Source organism: Molossus molossus, unplaced genomic scaffold, assembly GCF_014108415.1.
Source record: "Molossus molossus isolate mMolMol1 unplaced genomic scaffold, mMolMol1.p scaffold_m16_p_7, whole genome shotgun sequence".
NCBI classification, from domain to species: Eukaryota; Metazoa; Chordata; class Mammalia; order Chiroptera; family Molossidae; genus Molossus; species Molossus molossus.
In genome coordinates, this window is record NW_023425401.1 from 96440782 (window position 1) to 96455998 (window position 15217).

At 46.1% G+C, this 15217-nt stretch overlaps 1 protein-coding gene across 12 annotated transcripts in view; it reads left to right on the forward strand.

Moving 5' to 3' along the window:
• Positions 1-15217, forward strand: part of EXOC4 (exocyst complex component 4) — a 761664-nt gene that overhangs the window by 419803 nt on the left and 326644 nt on the right. Inside the window, exon 11 of one of the 12 annotated variants that reach the window (XM_036247087.1) lies at positions 6292-6441. The exons of the other annotated variants lie outside the window; for them this stretch is intronic. Within the exon in view, the coding sequence (XP_036102980.1) occupies positions 6292-6415 (124 nt within the window). The 3' untranslated portion in view covers positions 6416-6441. Of the gene's footprint in view, positions 1-6291; positions 6442-15217 lie in introns of those variants that run through there. 12 annotated transcript variants of the gene reach the window in all.

Here is a 15217-nt window from a genome sequence, read left to right on the forward strand (position 1 = left end):
TCGATGGTCTTAGGAAGAGACACGGCTCCTCCATCCGTCTCCAGGCGGGTCCACCCACGTGCAGATGCGCCCACACACAGCGTGAGGAACTGCGTTAAAGCGTCACGGCATCAGGAAGGTTGAGAACCACTGCCTTAGACTGAAGTTTGAATGGTTTTAAATGGTCAAAAAAAGCTTTAGCAGACAAAAATATGTCACCATTTTATTTTTTTAGGGCAGTTCCTAACATTGAATTCTAGAATATTGTTACAGTGGTAGCAGCTCTGTGGTAAATATCTAACAGCCATAGGCAAGTATTTTGAAAGAATAGCTCTCACTTGGATGTTTAAATTTTCGTGTTTATTAAACGTAGCCATTATAGAATAGTCTTCATGGTAAAATAAACAAGAAGGACCAAGGTAGGCAGTAGATTTGAGAATCAAAATGCAAACATATATGTCAATGAAAATAAACAGTATATTGAGTTTACGAGTGGTATTCCACTAGAGCAGTGGTTCTGAGCCTTCCTAATGCCACCACCCTTGAATACAGTTCCTCATGTTGTGGTGACCCCCAACCATACAATTGTTTTTGTTGCTACTTCATAACTGTAATTTTGCTACTGTTATGAATCGCCATCGGAAGTAAGTGTTTTCCAGTGGTCTCAGGCGACCCCGTGAAAGGGTCATTCGATCCCCCAAAGGGGTTGTGACTCGCAGGTTGAGAACTGCTGCACTAGAGGGTTAAAAACACAAGAAAGTCTTAATTCTCCAAGCTGAATTCCTCCCTGAATCATCAAAAGTAAAATGCAGTCCTAGACTTCAGAAATCTTCCTCAGAAAGACCTGTGCAGTGTGATGGAATCGCATGGTTCACAGGCTGTGATAGGATAATCCGAACTGAAGCTGACTTGAAGCATGATATTTACCTTAAAGAGTTTAATGAAGAATAATATTAACACAATTAAACAAGATCAACAAGATCAAAGGCGAAGGATCAAATCCTTTTCAGGCTCTTGGCATGGTTTTTATTTGTGTATTAAATCATACGTCCTACTAGACAGCATTTAGTTAGAAGTGGCAGTGAATTTATAACTTTAGAAATGACCAAACTTGCCCTGGCCAGTTTGGCTCAGCGGTTACAGCATTGGCCTGCGGTCCAGAGAGACCCGGGTTCTGTTCCCGCCAAGGGCGTGTACTTTGGTTGTAGTTTGTCCCCGGCCCTGGTTGGGTTGTGTGGGTGGCAGCCACTCGATGTGTCCCTTTCACGTCGATGTTTCTCTCTCTGTCTCTCTTTTCCTCTCTCTCTCCCTCCTACTCTATCTGAACAACAACAACAACAAAAAAAACCACAGAAAAATGTCCTCGGGTGAGGATAAAAAAAAAAGAAGAAATGACCAAACTTAATTTTAAGTAAAAATGTAATATTCACCTGGCCTTTCTGCTAGTGTGTGAATGAATGGATTTCCCTCCCAACCAGCGTGAACTAATGTTACTTTTATTGTGTATGTAAAGACCACCATGTGTCTGTATGCAGGCCTCTGGGTGTGCAAAATATATGTGTACACATTCTTACTTTCTTAGTTCTCTTAACCTCAATATGATTATTATTATGAAAATACCTGAACAGTTTCTTTCCAGCATGGTACCTTTTTCTACTTTGTAGGAATTTACAAACTTGGTTAATCAATTACAAATACATTCTACACAGGTGATAGACACTCACATACATTTGTGTTTATATTTATATTCACATTTCCATAATATACAGAGTTCTAAGTCCATATTAACATGGCTTTTGGTTGAGTAATAAATGAACAAATCAGCACTTTCCAAGAGAAATAGATGAGCCACAAATGCAGTTTATGTCCACTAGAAACATACGTGCCATGTTAATGAGATAAATTTTAATAATGTATTTTCTCCAATTTATTCCAAATATCATTTCATCCTGTAGTTCATGTAAAAATTGTTAATGAGATAGCCTACATTCTTTTTTTCACACCAAACCTTGTACACCGATGTGCGTTTGGGAAAGACCATTTGAAGTGCTCAGGAGGACCCGTGGCCCTTGGCTACCCATCGGTGTGATTTCAGATCCACTCGTTACAACTCAGTGCAGTTGTTTTAATCCCCTCGTTCGCGACAAAGAGAAAGAAAAGATTGTGTTGTTCACATCTGCGTCCTTGATAAGCACGTCTGCAGTGGGGCCTCTGGGGCTTGTGGATGCGACAGGTGGAGAAGCGAGTCTGCAGAAGGCACTCTACATACTGAGAGTCCAGCTTGTGGGAGGCGACTCTTTGTTCACCTAAACACTCTCTGAAACTTTTGGGACATTAGGTCCAGCCTTAGGAAGGGCTGCTCTCCTTTTTTTTTTAATCCTCACCAGGACAGTTTTCCATTTTTTGTTCAGACAGAGCGGGAGAGAGAGAGACATCGATGTGAAAGGGACACATCGAGTGGCTGCCACCCGCACGACCAACCAGGGCCGGGGACAAACTGCAACCGAAGTACGTGCCCTTAGCGGGAACTGAACCCGGGTCTCTCTGGACCGCAGGCCGACGCTCTAACCGCTGAGCCAAACCGGCCAGGGCTCCTTTTTTTTTTTTAATTGTTGAAAGTATGACAGATGTCTTCCTTTTTCCCCCCCAATGACTCCCTCCTTCCCACACCCATGTCCCTCCTGCTTTTCCCAACCTAATGTCTGTGTCCACTGGTTGTGCATATATGCATATAAGTTCTTTGGTTTATCTCTTCCCACCCCTCTCACCCCCCATCCCTCTGAGGTTTGTCAGTCTGTTCCCTGCTTCCATGATTCTGGATTTCTTTTGGTCAGTAGCTTATTTTGTTCATTATGTTCCACAAATAAGTGAGATCATGTGGTACTAAACTTTCTCTGACTGGCTTATTTTGCTTAGCATAATACTCTTCAGGTTCCTCGATGTCCTTTCAAAGGATAAGAGATCTTTCTTTCTCACAGTTGCATACAGTGTTCCATTGTGTATATGTATCACAGCTTTTGTATCCACTCATCTACTGATGGGCACTTGGGCTGTTTCCAGATCTTAGCTATTGTAAATAGCACTGCTGTGAACATAGGGGTACTTATATTCTTCCTGATTGGTGTTTCAGACTTCAACCCAAGGCAGCATGCACAATTAATATTCGACAAAGGAGGCAAGAGCATATGATGGAGAAAAAACAGTCTCTTCAATAAATGGTCTTGGGAAAATTGGACAGCTACATGCAAAAAAAATGAAACTAGACCACCAACTTACACCATACACAAGAGTAAACTCAAATGGATAAAAGACTTAAATGTAACCTTAAAAACTTAAGTGAAACCATTAAAATCCTAGAAGAAAACATAGACATAAAAACCTCAGACATCATACGTGGCAGAATTTTTACTGATACATCACCTAGGGCAAGAGAAACAAAGGAAAATAAATAAATAAATGGGACTGCATCAAACTAAAAAGCTTCTGCGTGGGAGAAGAAACCAGCATCAAAATGAAAAGGGAACCCACTATATATGGGCGAACATATTTGCCAATGATACATCGAATAAGGGGTTACTATCCAAAATATATAGAGTACTCATACAGCTCAACAAAAGGAAGACAACCCAATTAAAAAATGGGCAGAGGAACTGAATAGACACTTCTCCAAACAGAACATACAAATGGCCAGGAGACATATGAAAAAATACTCAACATTTCTAGTAATCAGAGAGACGCAAATTAAACAACTATGAGGTATCACCTCACACCTGTCAGAATGGCCGCCATCAACAAATCATCAAACAAGTGCTGGCGAGGGTGTGGAGAAAAGGGGACTCTAGTGCACTGCTGGTGGGAATGCAGACTGGTGCAGGCACTGTGGAAAACAATATGGTGCTTCCTCCAAGAATTAAAAATGGAACTGCCATTGAACCCAGTGATCCCACTTCTTGGAATATATCCTAAGGGCTACTCTGTCAAGGGCAGTGGGGAAAAGCAGCACAGTGGCCTCAGAAAGAAGTCAGCCTGCTCTCTACACCAGTGTCTTTGTTCCCTAGCAAGGAGCTCTTAGCAACAGGGGGCTTTTATTTTTGGCCTCGCAGCTGAAAATGGGCTCTTGGTTGGTGTCTCTCTCTAGGTGTGCCTCCTGGTATATAAAGTCCACCTCATGTTAAATTTGGACTTTATTCCCTCATCTCCCCTTACCTGGAAGAACTGTGGGATCAATCAGTCATTTGCAATATGTTATTTTGTATGTGGCTTGTTAAGAGATATTATCCTGTGTGCATGCTCTTGGCTTGTGAAAGTGTTATAAACTCCCACAGTAAATCTATGCTAAATAAATTGCTGGCAAAGACACACTCAGTTTCTGGAGCATTAATTTGCTGCTTCCCCCCCAAATAAAAGCAAAGCAGCTGGACAGTGCGGGGGACAAGGTGTCCTCAGCGCACACCCACGTGCTCCCAGGCGGGTGGGCTGCGAGGTGTGCAGGAGGGCAGGCGCCACGGTCAGCACTTCTTTACGGCACGGTGGAAAGACAACGGGAGAAAAGGGGGACAGCTTCCGAAATATGTGGACACAAAGGGTATCTGCCAAAGAGCTGCCTAAATTATATTTCTTTGCCCACAGAAGCCACATTCTTCCAATTCCAAACAGGAAGTGCTTGCGGATTCCTCCAGGGCTGCAGGGGAAGCCTGTCTGGGCCCCAGAGCTGCAGGAAGCCGGCCTTGCCCAGCAGGCTCCCGGTAGCATTCCTGGCATGGGTGCTGGGCGCAGGCTCCTGGGAGCCAGGTGCAGAGTTGGAGTCATTTGCTTCTCAAAAGATCTCAAAAGGGAAGTTCCTTTAAGTACAGACTCTCAGGCCCAATTAACGGAACAGGAGGTGGAGTCAGCTCTGGCCTCCCCAACAGAATACCATGGACTGGGTGGTTTCACCAGCAGAAATGAACTTCTCCCAGTTATGGAGACCAGAGGTCCAGGATCAGGGGTCAGCGTGGTTGGGTTCTATCTTCCTGGTCTCAGATGGCGCCACCTCGTCCTCACATGCTGAAGAGATGAGGCTTTGATGCCCATTTCTCTTCTTACAAGGGCACCAACCCTATCATGGGGGCTCCGCCTTAGGACCTCAACTAAATCTGTTTACCTCTGAGACGCTCCACCTCCGTCCATCACTTCCAGAGTGAGGGCTTTCACCTACACATTTTAGGTTAAAGGTGGGGGTGGGGCACAGGACACACTCATGGGCACTCATTCCTAAGGGACTGCTTTCAGATCCCCAGTTAAAGGGGGGGTGGGGGGGGCACAGGACACACTCATGGGCACTCATTCCTAAGGGACTGCTTTCAGGCCTCCAGTTAAAGGTGGGGGTGGGGCACAGGACACACTCATGGGCACTCATTCCTAAGGGACTGCTTTCAGGCCTCCAGTTAAAGGGGGGGTGGGGGGGGCACAGGACACACTCATGGGCACTCATTCCTAAGGGACTGCTTTCAGGCCTCCAGTTAAAGGTGGGGGTGGGGGGGCACAGGACACACTCATGGGCACTCATTCCTAAGGGACTGCTTTCAGGTCCCCAGTTAAAGGTGGGGGGGTGGGGCACAGGACACACTCATGGGCACTCATTCCTAAGGGACTGCTTTCAGGTCCCCAGTTAAAGGTGGGGGTGGGGCACAGGACACACTCATGGGCACTCATTCCTAAGGGACTGCTTTCAGGCCTCCAGTTAAAGGTGGGGGGTGGGGCACAGGACACACTCATGGGCACTCATTCCTAAGGGACTGCTTTCAGGCCTCCAGTTTCACTACCTCACCCTGGCAGACAAAATTCTCAGGATGTTTTCTGTGTGCGCACATCCAGTGGCCTTTTCCTGCTTATTTTTTATTTTTAAACCAATATAAAATTGAAGCCAAGACACCCATTTAATGCAAAAGTAATTGCCAGGTGCTTTTAAGGATTTGCACTGAAGCTTTTACTGGTAAAATTTTACAATTCAACTTGCACCGGTGACAAGAAAAGCCATCGTTAAATAGAAACAAAGAATCAAATCGACGATGAAATACCAATTAATTAAATTAACAGTTTTCTCTTATAAAGTGAATGAATAAAAATGTGCCTAGTTTTTTCTCAACTCTCAAATGCTTATTTCTGAAAAATATTTGCTAGCATTTCTTGTTTCTGATAGATGAAAATCTGGTTGTCTTAAGTGACATTGAGCGATTTCTTAGACAATGGAATAATAAAAACAACCCCTGAAGTCTGTAGGGTGCTTTATCGTTCATGTTATTTATAAAATGCTTTTTTGAAATGCTCTAGACAGAAGCTACTGAAAACCCTACAGCGCAGAGAAGTTTGGGGGGGCAGGGCCGCCCCACCGTCCGTAGAGACCAGCCCTGCTTCTGACTGGACAGCCATTGTCCGTCTATTAGAATGCAGCTGAACCTCCCGATTCGCAGGAACTGTTAGAAGAGGACCAAACAATGTAGAATATGTGGTCAGTACAGGAGAAAGAAATTTTTCATAGCGATTTAGTAAATGAAAATTAAGAGCTTGAGCCCTTTGCCATCTCTTCTCGAGTTTTCCATACTGAGTTTGGGAAAGAACAAACATTCTGCCTGGCCAGGTGGGACCACAGTGATGGCAAGGGTTCAGTCCGAATAAAAGAATTTCTTTGGACTTCACCCAGGCAGAGGAATTGACTCGAACTGGCATTGCCAAAGGCAAAGGGCAGTCCATGTGTTTATTCATTTATTCAGTAAATACGTATTGAGCATTTACTGAGTTCTGGAGACTCTTTGCCATCATGGAGGTTAAATTCTGGTGGGGAGAAGTTTCTACTATATTGTAAGCTCTATACTGGGTACTTTATATATGTTCTCTCAGAAGTCCCAGGATGACCATGACATTATCATTTTCTCCAATTTGAAGATGGAGAAACTGAGTCTCAGTAGGTTGCTGAAGATTACACACAGTAAGCTTCAGGAAGGGTAACCAGCCTGGTTCTGTCTGACCCCTTGTCGCAGGGCCCCACTACCACCCTGTCCCCCAGGGCCGCCGTCTCCATGAGAAACTTAGCAAAGGCCAGCAAGTCATCCCGTTAGAACCTGTACCTTTGCTCGTCATTCGGTTGCTTTTCTCGGAGCAGTCCTTGTGTTGTACCGGGCTTGGTTATGTCTTCAAAAGAATGCATCTGGCATGTTTAGTCTGGTCCAGCAGCACGAGCGACAGCTTCCCCTGGGTGACCACAGGAAGGTCCTCGATGGGCACCATCCTCAGCGCGGAGATCCTGCGCAGCGGTCGCCGCGTGACAGTGGTCTGTGTAACCGCAGTGGACAGCCGTTGTCAGCAGGCCAGGGTCACAGTGGCGGGGGTGCTATAGACATGTATAAGTTCAGTGAAGGAGGAGAATTCAGGAGATGAGGCCAGCAGGAGTGAAAAGGATGAAAAGGAGGCAGGTCAGTTACAGTGAAATACCGCAGTCTGGGGCCCGACAGCGGCCCGGCTCTGCCCCAGCGGGTCTGAGCTGTCCCTTGCCAAGTTTCCCATCAGATCACGGTCTGCCTACGACTGGCCCCACAGAGGAGGGCATCGTCACGTTTAGTATGTGTTTGGCCTCAGACAAGTCGCTGGGAGATTATTCACTGCCAGTATGAGTTTAGCAGTGTTTTTAAGATTTCCTATGATGGAATCATCACATGATGTGTTTTCTATTTCCTTTCTAGGGAGGTGTGGGGTTTTAGTGCAGTGATGAAGAACCAGAGGCTCTGTAGCCAGATCGCCTTGCGGCTGCTCTCTTCCTTGGACTTAGTCTCTCATCTTTGGTTTCCTCATCTGTTAAAGGGGGACAGCAGTAGAACCCACTTAATGGGATTAGTGCAGAGCGCTTTGAGGAGCACCTGGGCCCGGTCAGTGCTGAGCGCTTTAGGCAGAGCATTATTATTATAATTGTGGATGTTATTGTTTTAATATTACAGATATATGATCACGTTGTACTTAAATTGGTCATCATTACCCTCTTAACATCAAATGGCAAATGAACAGAGCATTTACTTTTAGATTCTTACACTTTGCCTGGGAATGTTGACAAATTTGTATCAGACATTAAAAAACTTGTGAATTCAATGAAACATACCATGTGGTAGTAATCAGGCTTGTAGGACAACATATTCGGAGTCTTAACCAGTTAAGGCTGTCATAACAAAGATGCCATAGACTGGGTGGCTCTAACCCGCACAGGCTGCGCTGGAGGGCCAGGGTCAGGGTGCCGGCAGGTCAGTGGTTTGCAGGCAGCCGTCTTCTTACTGTGTGTGTCTTCACAGGGCCAAGCGAGAGAACATCTTTCCTGTGACTCTTCTTTTAAGGGCACTGACCTCATTCATGAGGGTTCTACTTCATGACCTAATTACTGCCTAAAGTCTCCACCTCCAAATACCATCACATTGAGGGTTCGAGGACTTAACATGAATCTGGGGGACACCGCATTCAGTCCTCGCCACCTGGGAAGATGTACAGCAGAAACCAGGCAGATTATGGTGGGGCTCACATCACAGGTGGGCAAGACCCAAGGGTTAGGGTCATCCCCTCCGCACCTGATCTCCTGGGTGCCTTCCTGTGTTTGTTTTCCCTCTTGCTGGGAGCCTGGGGCAGTCAGCTGCTGTGGTTCACGTGTAGGGGCTTACACTCGGTGGCGAGGTGACTCGGACAAGGAATCTGGTTGGGATATACATTGGCAGTGGCAGGTACACAATGCTGCTATATGAGATCTGTCCTGTAACTTCAACTGTTTTTATTGTGCAGTCAGAGACAAAGAACTGTATTACAGGGAAGCCACTACTGTTTTGTTTTGTTTTTTTCCTTTGTTTTGCTTTGACACAATTGCCACGTTCTTTTTATTTTTCTGTTTTATAAATAATCCTAAGTCAGATAACCATGTCATGTGAAACTTAAAATCAAACTATGTTACACTTAGTTTTAACAACCCAAGAAGAAGAAAGAAAAGAAAATGTCACCACCAGTGTATCAGACATTTTACAAGATGATCAGAGTTCGAGAGAGATGGATTATTCTGCTGGTAAAGAGGAGTTCAGCGGGTGTGGGCTGCAATGCCCCTCACTGTCCCACAGAACACGGCAAAGTAAAAGAAACTGTCATCCTTCGCTGACTTGTTCTGTCGGTGCATTCAGTGCCCAACCAGGAGGTACTAGGTGACTTTCTCGACAGCAGAATTTTAACAAATGCACAGTCGTCCACCTGCACCATCACGGCGTTGGTGAGAGCGTCACTGTATGATGCTGTGCCTTTCTTACTGCCATGTTCTTTCCCGTCTGCCTGCGGTGGGCCCCCAGACATTTCCTGCAGCTTCCTGTGGAGCCAGATTGCAGTGCTCGGACGGAATGAGACAGATGGATTGAGTGAAACTCAAAGTAGAGTTTCATGGGTTTTTGTGGAAGGGGGTGCACGTTGAAAGCCACTGATAGATACACATGGTCACTTTTGAGTGTCTCAGAAAAGTACATGGTATTAAGCAATTCATGGATGTTTTATAGGGAAGACAGACTCAGCTAGATACTGATAAGACCTCCTCCATTTGGAGGAACTCGGACACTTTCAGCCTGGGGTGTACTTGCCCAGTTACTGGCCCTTGAATGCTTTTGACATGATGCTTGTTCAGCTGCCCGTTAGGAAGCTCAGCTAGTGAAGAAGATAAAGTCCAAATTATTTTCTGGACTAATCAGACTGGAAGGAAAGGTTTTTTATTCCCCAGTTAGGACAGGTTTTCTCTCTTGTACAGTTTTTTTTTTTTTAAATCCTCACCCGAGGACATTTTTCCATTTTTTGTTCAGATAGAGCAAGAGGGAGAGAGAGGAAGAGAGAGAGAGAGAGAAACATTGATGTGAAGGGACACATTGAGTGGCTGCCACCCGCACGACCAACCAGGGCTGGGGACAAACTGCAACCGAGGTACGTGCCCTTAGCGGGAACCGAACCCGGGTCTCTCTGTACCACAGGCCGATGCTCCAAACGCTGAGCCAAACCGGCCAGGGCTCTCTTGTGCAGTTTTAAGGGAAGGTGACTTGAGGAGAGGGTGACTCTGGAGGAGTGAAGAGCTAAGAGTCGCTGACAGCTGCTGCAGGAGTCTTGACTTTGCATTGTTGGTGCCTCCCCACCCTGGACTGCTTGCTGTGCGAGAAAGAGACCATCTTACCATCGTGTTCCCCTACTGCTGGGTTCCGTAGTCGGTATCATAATACGTTCCATAAGTGGTGTTACTTTAGAAAATCGTTCTGTAAGTGAGCAAGCACCGTCGTCCCCACTTTGTGGGTGGAAACAAAGGATCCCAGTGGTGAAGTGACACGCATATGGCTCAGCCAGGATTAAAGTCCTCGTCTTTGGAACTTAACTCTTTTGAATTTGTTTTTCCCATTCATAGCATAATCACTGTCATAATGTGATAGGAATAATACTGACTACAAAGGAATAAATAGCTGTGGGCTTTAGCCTCTGCTCTGTCACTAGAGGATCTTGAAAAAGACGTCTCATCTCTGAGCCTCATTCTTTCCTTTGACATAATGGGGTAGGTTGTGTCTGTTGAGCTCCGGTTTGCTTGTATAAACCTGCTGATTCCATCAGTGTGTTTCCTCCATTTTTGTCTTATCTTCTTTTGGCTCAAAATCACCATCCTGTCCACAGAAGAGCAGCTGTTTCGGGGTTGTGTAAACAGAGGAAAACTAGAAGGCAGAGAACAGCACTGTGGCTAACTTTGTACTGCGTGCCCCCCGCTCTGCAGTGCGCCCCAGTTCTCCTGGGTCTTCGGGGTTCTCGCGGTGCGCTCCCCTCTTGCGGCCACCACGGAGCACCCCGGTGGAAAGGTGCACAGCACACGGGTCTGCTCGCTGACCCCTTCCGACCGACCGTGAGGTAGCCATTCAGGTCTTCGGTGTTTTCTAATGATTTTTTTTCCTGCTACTTAAAAGTACTATGGGCAAGTTCTCGAAGACTGCTTCTTAACACTCTTGCCTTTAGATATGTTTGTTCTAGCTGATGCCTGTGAAACGCTCTTCTTCCGGGGGCATTCTGTTCATTTCGTGATGCGCTCAGCGACTGTGTATTGAATGCTTGCTTTGCAGGGTCTTGTTATAAAGCCGAAATACCTGTGTGGGGGAGACTCGTGCGTGAACACAGCCGATTTAGAAACATAGATTTAGCCCTGGCTGGTTTTCTCAGTGGTTAGAGCGTCAGCCCGGGGACCTATGAGTTGCAGGTTCGATTCCAGCCAAGGGCATGGACCTCAGTTGCAGTTCAGTCCCCGGCCCTGGTTGGGGTTGTGCAGGAGGCAACCAGTCGATGTGTCTCTCTCATGTCAGTGTTTCTCTCCCTTTCTCTCCTTATCTCTCCCTCTCACTTTATCTGAAGATAAATAGAATAATACCCTCGGGTGAGGATAAAATAAAAAACACAAAAACCTGCACATCCTAGAAACATGGATTTAGAAAATTTCGAGAGAGGAGAACCCTGCTTTAGAAGGATCTGTGGGAGAAATGCTCCCTGTTCACAGTCTAAGTCTGACTTGCCTATTACACCTGAAGACTTAGCGGAGTTTTTAATATAGATCTGGTCTCTTGTCCTGAAATGCAAAAATGAAAATAACCTCAAATCTGGAGCTTTCTGCCTGGCCAGTGTGACTCAGTGGATTGAGCGCCGTCCCATGGACTGAGAGGTCCTGGTTCGATTCCTGGTCAGGGCACATGCCCGGGTTGTGGGCTCGATCCCCAGAAGGGGGCATGTAGAAGGCAGCCGGTCAGTGTTTCTCTCTCATCCATGTTTCTCTCTCCCCCTCTCCCTTCCTCTCTATCTAAAAAATCAATTAAAAAATATATTTTTTTTATTGGAACTTTCTTCTAGAGTATTTGGTCATTAGAGAGCTTATTTGTTTTACATTAGTTTTAGAAAATCTTCTTTAAAAGTATATTTCTGCAGTTAGTGATAATGCCCACCAGCTCTGTGTTTCTTAGACTAACATATACACAAAGAAACAAGAAATGTTTTCGTTCATTTTTACATTTAAAAAGTCTTGTTAAGCCAAGCAGAAAAAGACAAATACCACATGATCTCACTTATATACGGAATATAATGAACATAACAGTCTGAGGAATACAGTAGACCCAGACACATGGAAGTAGGGCACAGACTGACATCCCTCAGAAGAGGGGGTGGGGGGGTGGGGGGGTGGGAAGAGATAAACCGCAGAACTTATATGCATGTATGCATGACCAATGGACATGGACAACTAAGCCGGGGACAGGGTGGAGGGGGGGTGGGGTGGGGGGTGCCAATGGGGTAAAAAGGTAAAATATCTGTAACAAAAAAATAAATAAAAATTCATATATATTAAAAAAAAAAAAAAAAAAAGTCTTGTTAGCAGGTAGATCCATCTGATAGTTCCCAAAGGTTCAGATGTAGCTCTTACGGGAAAAAGGGGGTGGGGGAGAGCAGAGAGAGGACCCGTTAGGACTTCTGAAAAGTTCGCTCTCTTCTCGCCCTTCAGGCGGCTGCTGCCCAAGGCTGAGGTCAGCAACGCTGCCCTTCTCTGTGCACTTCAGGGTGGAACACCTGCTGACAGAACTTTTGGTCATTAAATGAGCTTTATTCTTTAAAAAGTGGTCCTTGCGCAGTGATTACAGCATAGGCCTGTGGACCAAAGTGTTGCAGGTTTGATTCCTAGTCAAGGGCAAGTACCTGGTTTGCAGGTTTAGTCCCCAGCTCTGGTCAGGGTTGTGTGGGAGGCAACCGATCGCTGTGTCTCTCTCACATCAATCCTTCTCTCTCTCCCTCCCTCCCTCCCTCTCTTCCTCTCTATCTAGAAAATCAATGGAAAAGTATCCTCGGGTAAGGATGATCATTTTAAAAATGATAGGAATCATCCTTGTAAATCAGCATTCATTCAGTAAGGACAGAGTTGGTGTATTTCTCTCGTTCAGTGGTAGAACTTCGCTCCTTTTCAGTCCGGTTCGTTCATCAGCCCTACTGGGATGTGACTGTTCTGCCTGTGGGTGCCCTCGCCCCTCCTGTTCCCTACCCCATCTGTGAAGCTGTCTGTGATCTGCTCCCCACCCCACTCTATAATTTTGTTGTAATGCATCGTTCATAAATTTATCTTACTGCTGGGTGAGGAGCTAGAATGGCGTCTTTGTAAACCAGTGCCCGCCCAACACAGTGCTCGGCCTGTGGTAGGTGCTCGTATGTATCTAATGAGTGGGTGAAATGTGGCCTCCTGAAGAGCAGAATACGCTTGTACACATACACGTACCACCAGAAATGTGCATGAAATACCTGTTGTGCACAGGGTTGCCTCTAGCCTCTTAAGGGCATAAAATGTACGAGGCCTCTCCCCTACCTTTGAGAAGCCTACAGTTTCATTAGGCTGAAAAAGCATATTTCTGAAAAAGATGTCTTAACTAATGATGGTGTATATCAAAGGCGGGCTCTGTTCAGAGGCCAGAGGCTAACCTCTGCGGTAGCTCGGAGGCCCAGCGACCCCCTTTACTAAGGAGACGTCTTCGCAGAAGAGGTGGAGCTTCAGCTCAGTCTGCAAGGAGTGGTGCGAGTTCTACCAGAGTGTGGTTGTAGCTGTGCTCAGTAGGTGCCGTGGAGGCCTCCAGTCGCCCCGTACCAGACCCGTTGTACAGCATCGCCCTGCAGGGGTTAAAGAAGTTTTACTGGGGAAAAGGAAAACTTACAAGGCTCAATCAGCAAGAGAAAAGGAGGTGGTTTCCCCCCAACTCTCCCATCACCCCAGAGACATCTGCTGGGGTTTGGGCTCTGCTGAGCCTGCCGTGTGTGTGTGTGTGTGTGTGTGTGTGTGTGTGAGAGAGAGAGAGAGAGAGAGAGAGAGTGTTTCTCTATTATTCTGCCTCGCCTAGACTGCATCCTTGTCACTGGGGAACTTGGGCTGCTTAGAACCAAGCCATTCAGTTTGGTGTCCCAGCTGCCTAGGGAAGCTGTCTGAGGATGTCAGCTGCCTGGCGTCAGGATACTTTGCAACCCACGGGAAGGTTCAGTCCTCTTCTGAGAGAGGAAGCCACCAGTGCTCGGGGAAGCTGACCTGGGATCCAGTTCCTTCAGGTAGGAGAAAGCCATTCCCCTGCCCCACATCGTTTGATGTCCGGGCGACACTGCGTGAGCTCCGGGGATCACCATCAGAGAACCCTGCTTATTGCAGTGCATTGGGTAGACGCTTGGGCCCTGGAAGTGGAGACCTCAGTTCAAGTCCCAGCTTGCTGACTCCCTGGCTATGTGACCGTAGGCCCTTACCCTCTCTAAGCCTCGATATTCTGAAATGTGAGATCAGGATAATAATAATTTATGCTTCATAGGAATGTAGTGAGGATTAAGTAAAGTGGACATGTAGTACATCATAAGTGTTCAGTAAACATTAGCTGAAAGGAAGGATAACAATCCTCCAAGAAAGGGAATAGTGACATTTAGAAAGATATATGCACCCCTGTGTTCACTGCAGCGACATTTGGAAAGATATATGCACCCCTGTGTTCATTGCAGCATTGTTCACAATAGCCAAGATATGGAAACATTTAAATGCCCATCAGTGGATGAATAGGTAAAGAAGATACAATATATCATACAGTGGAATGCTACTCATTCATAAAAAGTGGTGAAATCCTGTAGTTTTCAAAAGCGTGTATGGACCTGGCCGGTTTGGCTCAGCGGTTAGAGCGTCGACCTGCGGTCCTGAGAGACCCGGGTTCGGTTCCTGCTAAGGGCACGTACCTCGGTTGCAGTTTGTCCCCCAGGTCAGTCGTGCGGGTGGCAGCTACTCGATGTGTTCCTTTCACGTCGATGTTTCTCTCTCTCTCTCTGTTCCTCTCTCTCCCTCCCACTCTACCTGAACAAAAAAAAAAAAAAAAAAAAGGGAAAATGTCCTCGGGGTGAGGATAAAAAAAAAAAAACGTGTATGGACTTTGAGGGTATTATGCTAAGTGAAGTAAGACAGAAAAAAACAAATACCACCCATTCATATGTGGAATGTTAAAAAATTTAAAAAAAAAACAATAACAAAAATAAACAAAAACACCCAGATTGGCCGTTACCGGGGGAAGGGCAGGAGAGGTGAGACAGGGAAGGGGTGATTGAGTGATGCCAGGTGGGAGCTAGACTTTGGTGGTGTGCCTGATGTCGTGGCTGCAGATGTCGGAGTACAGTGTTGCACACCTGGAAACATAATGTT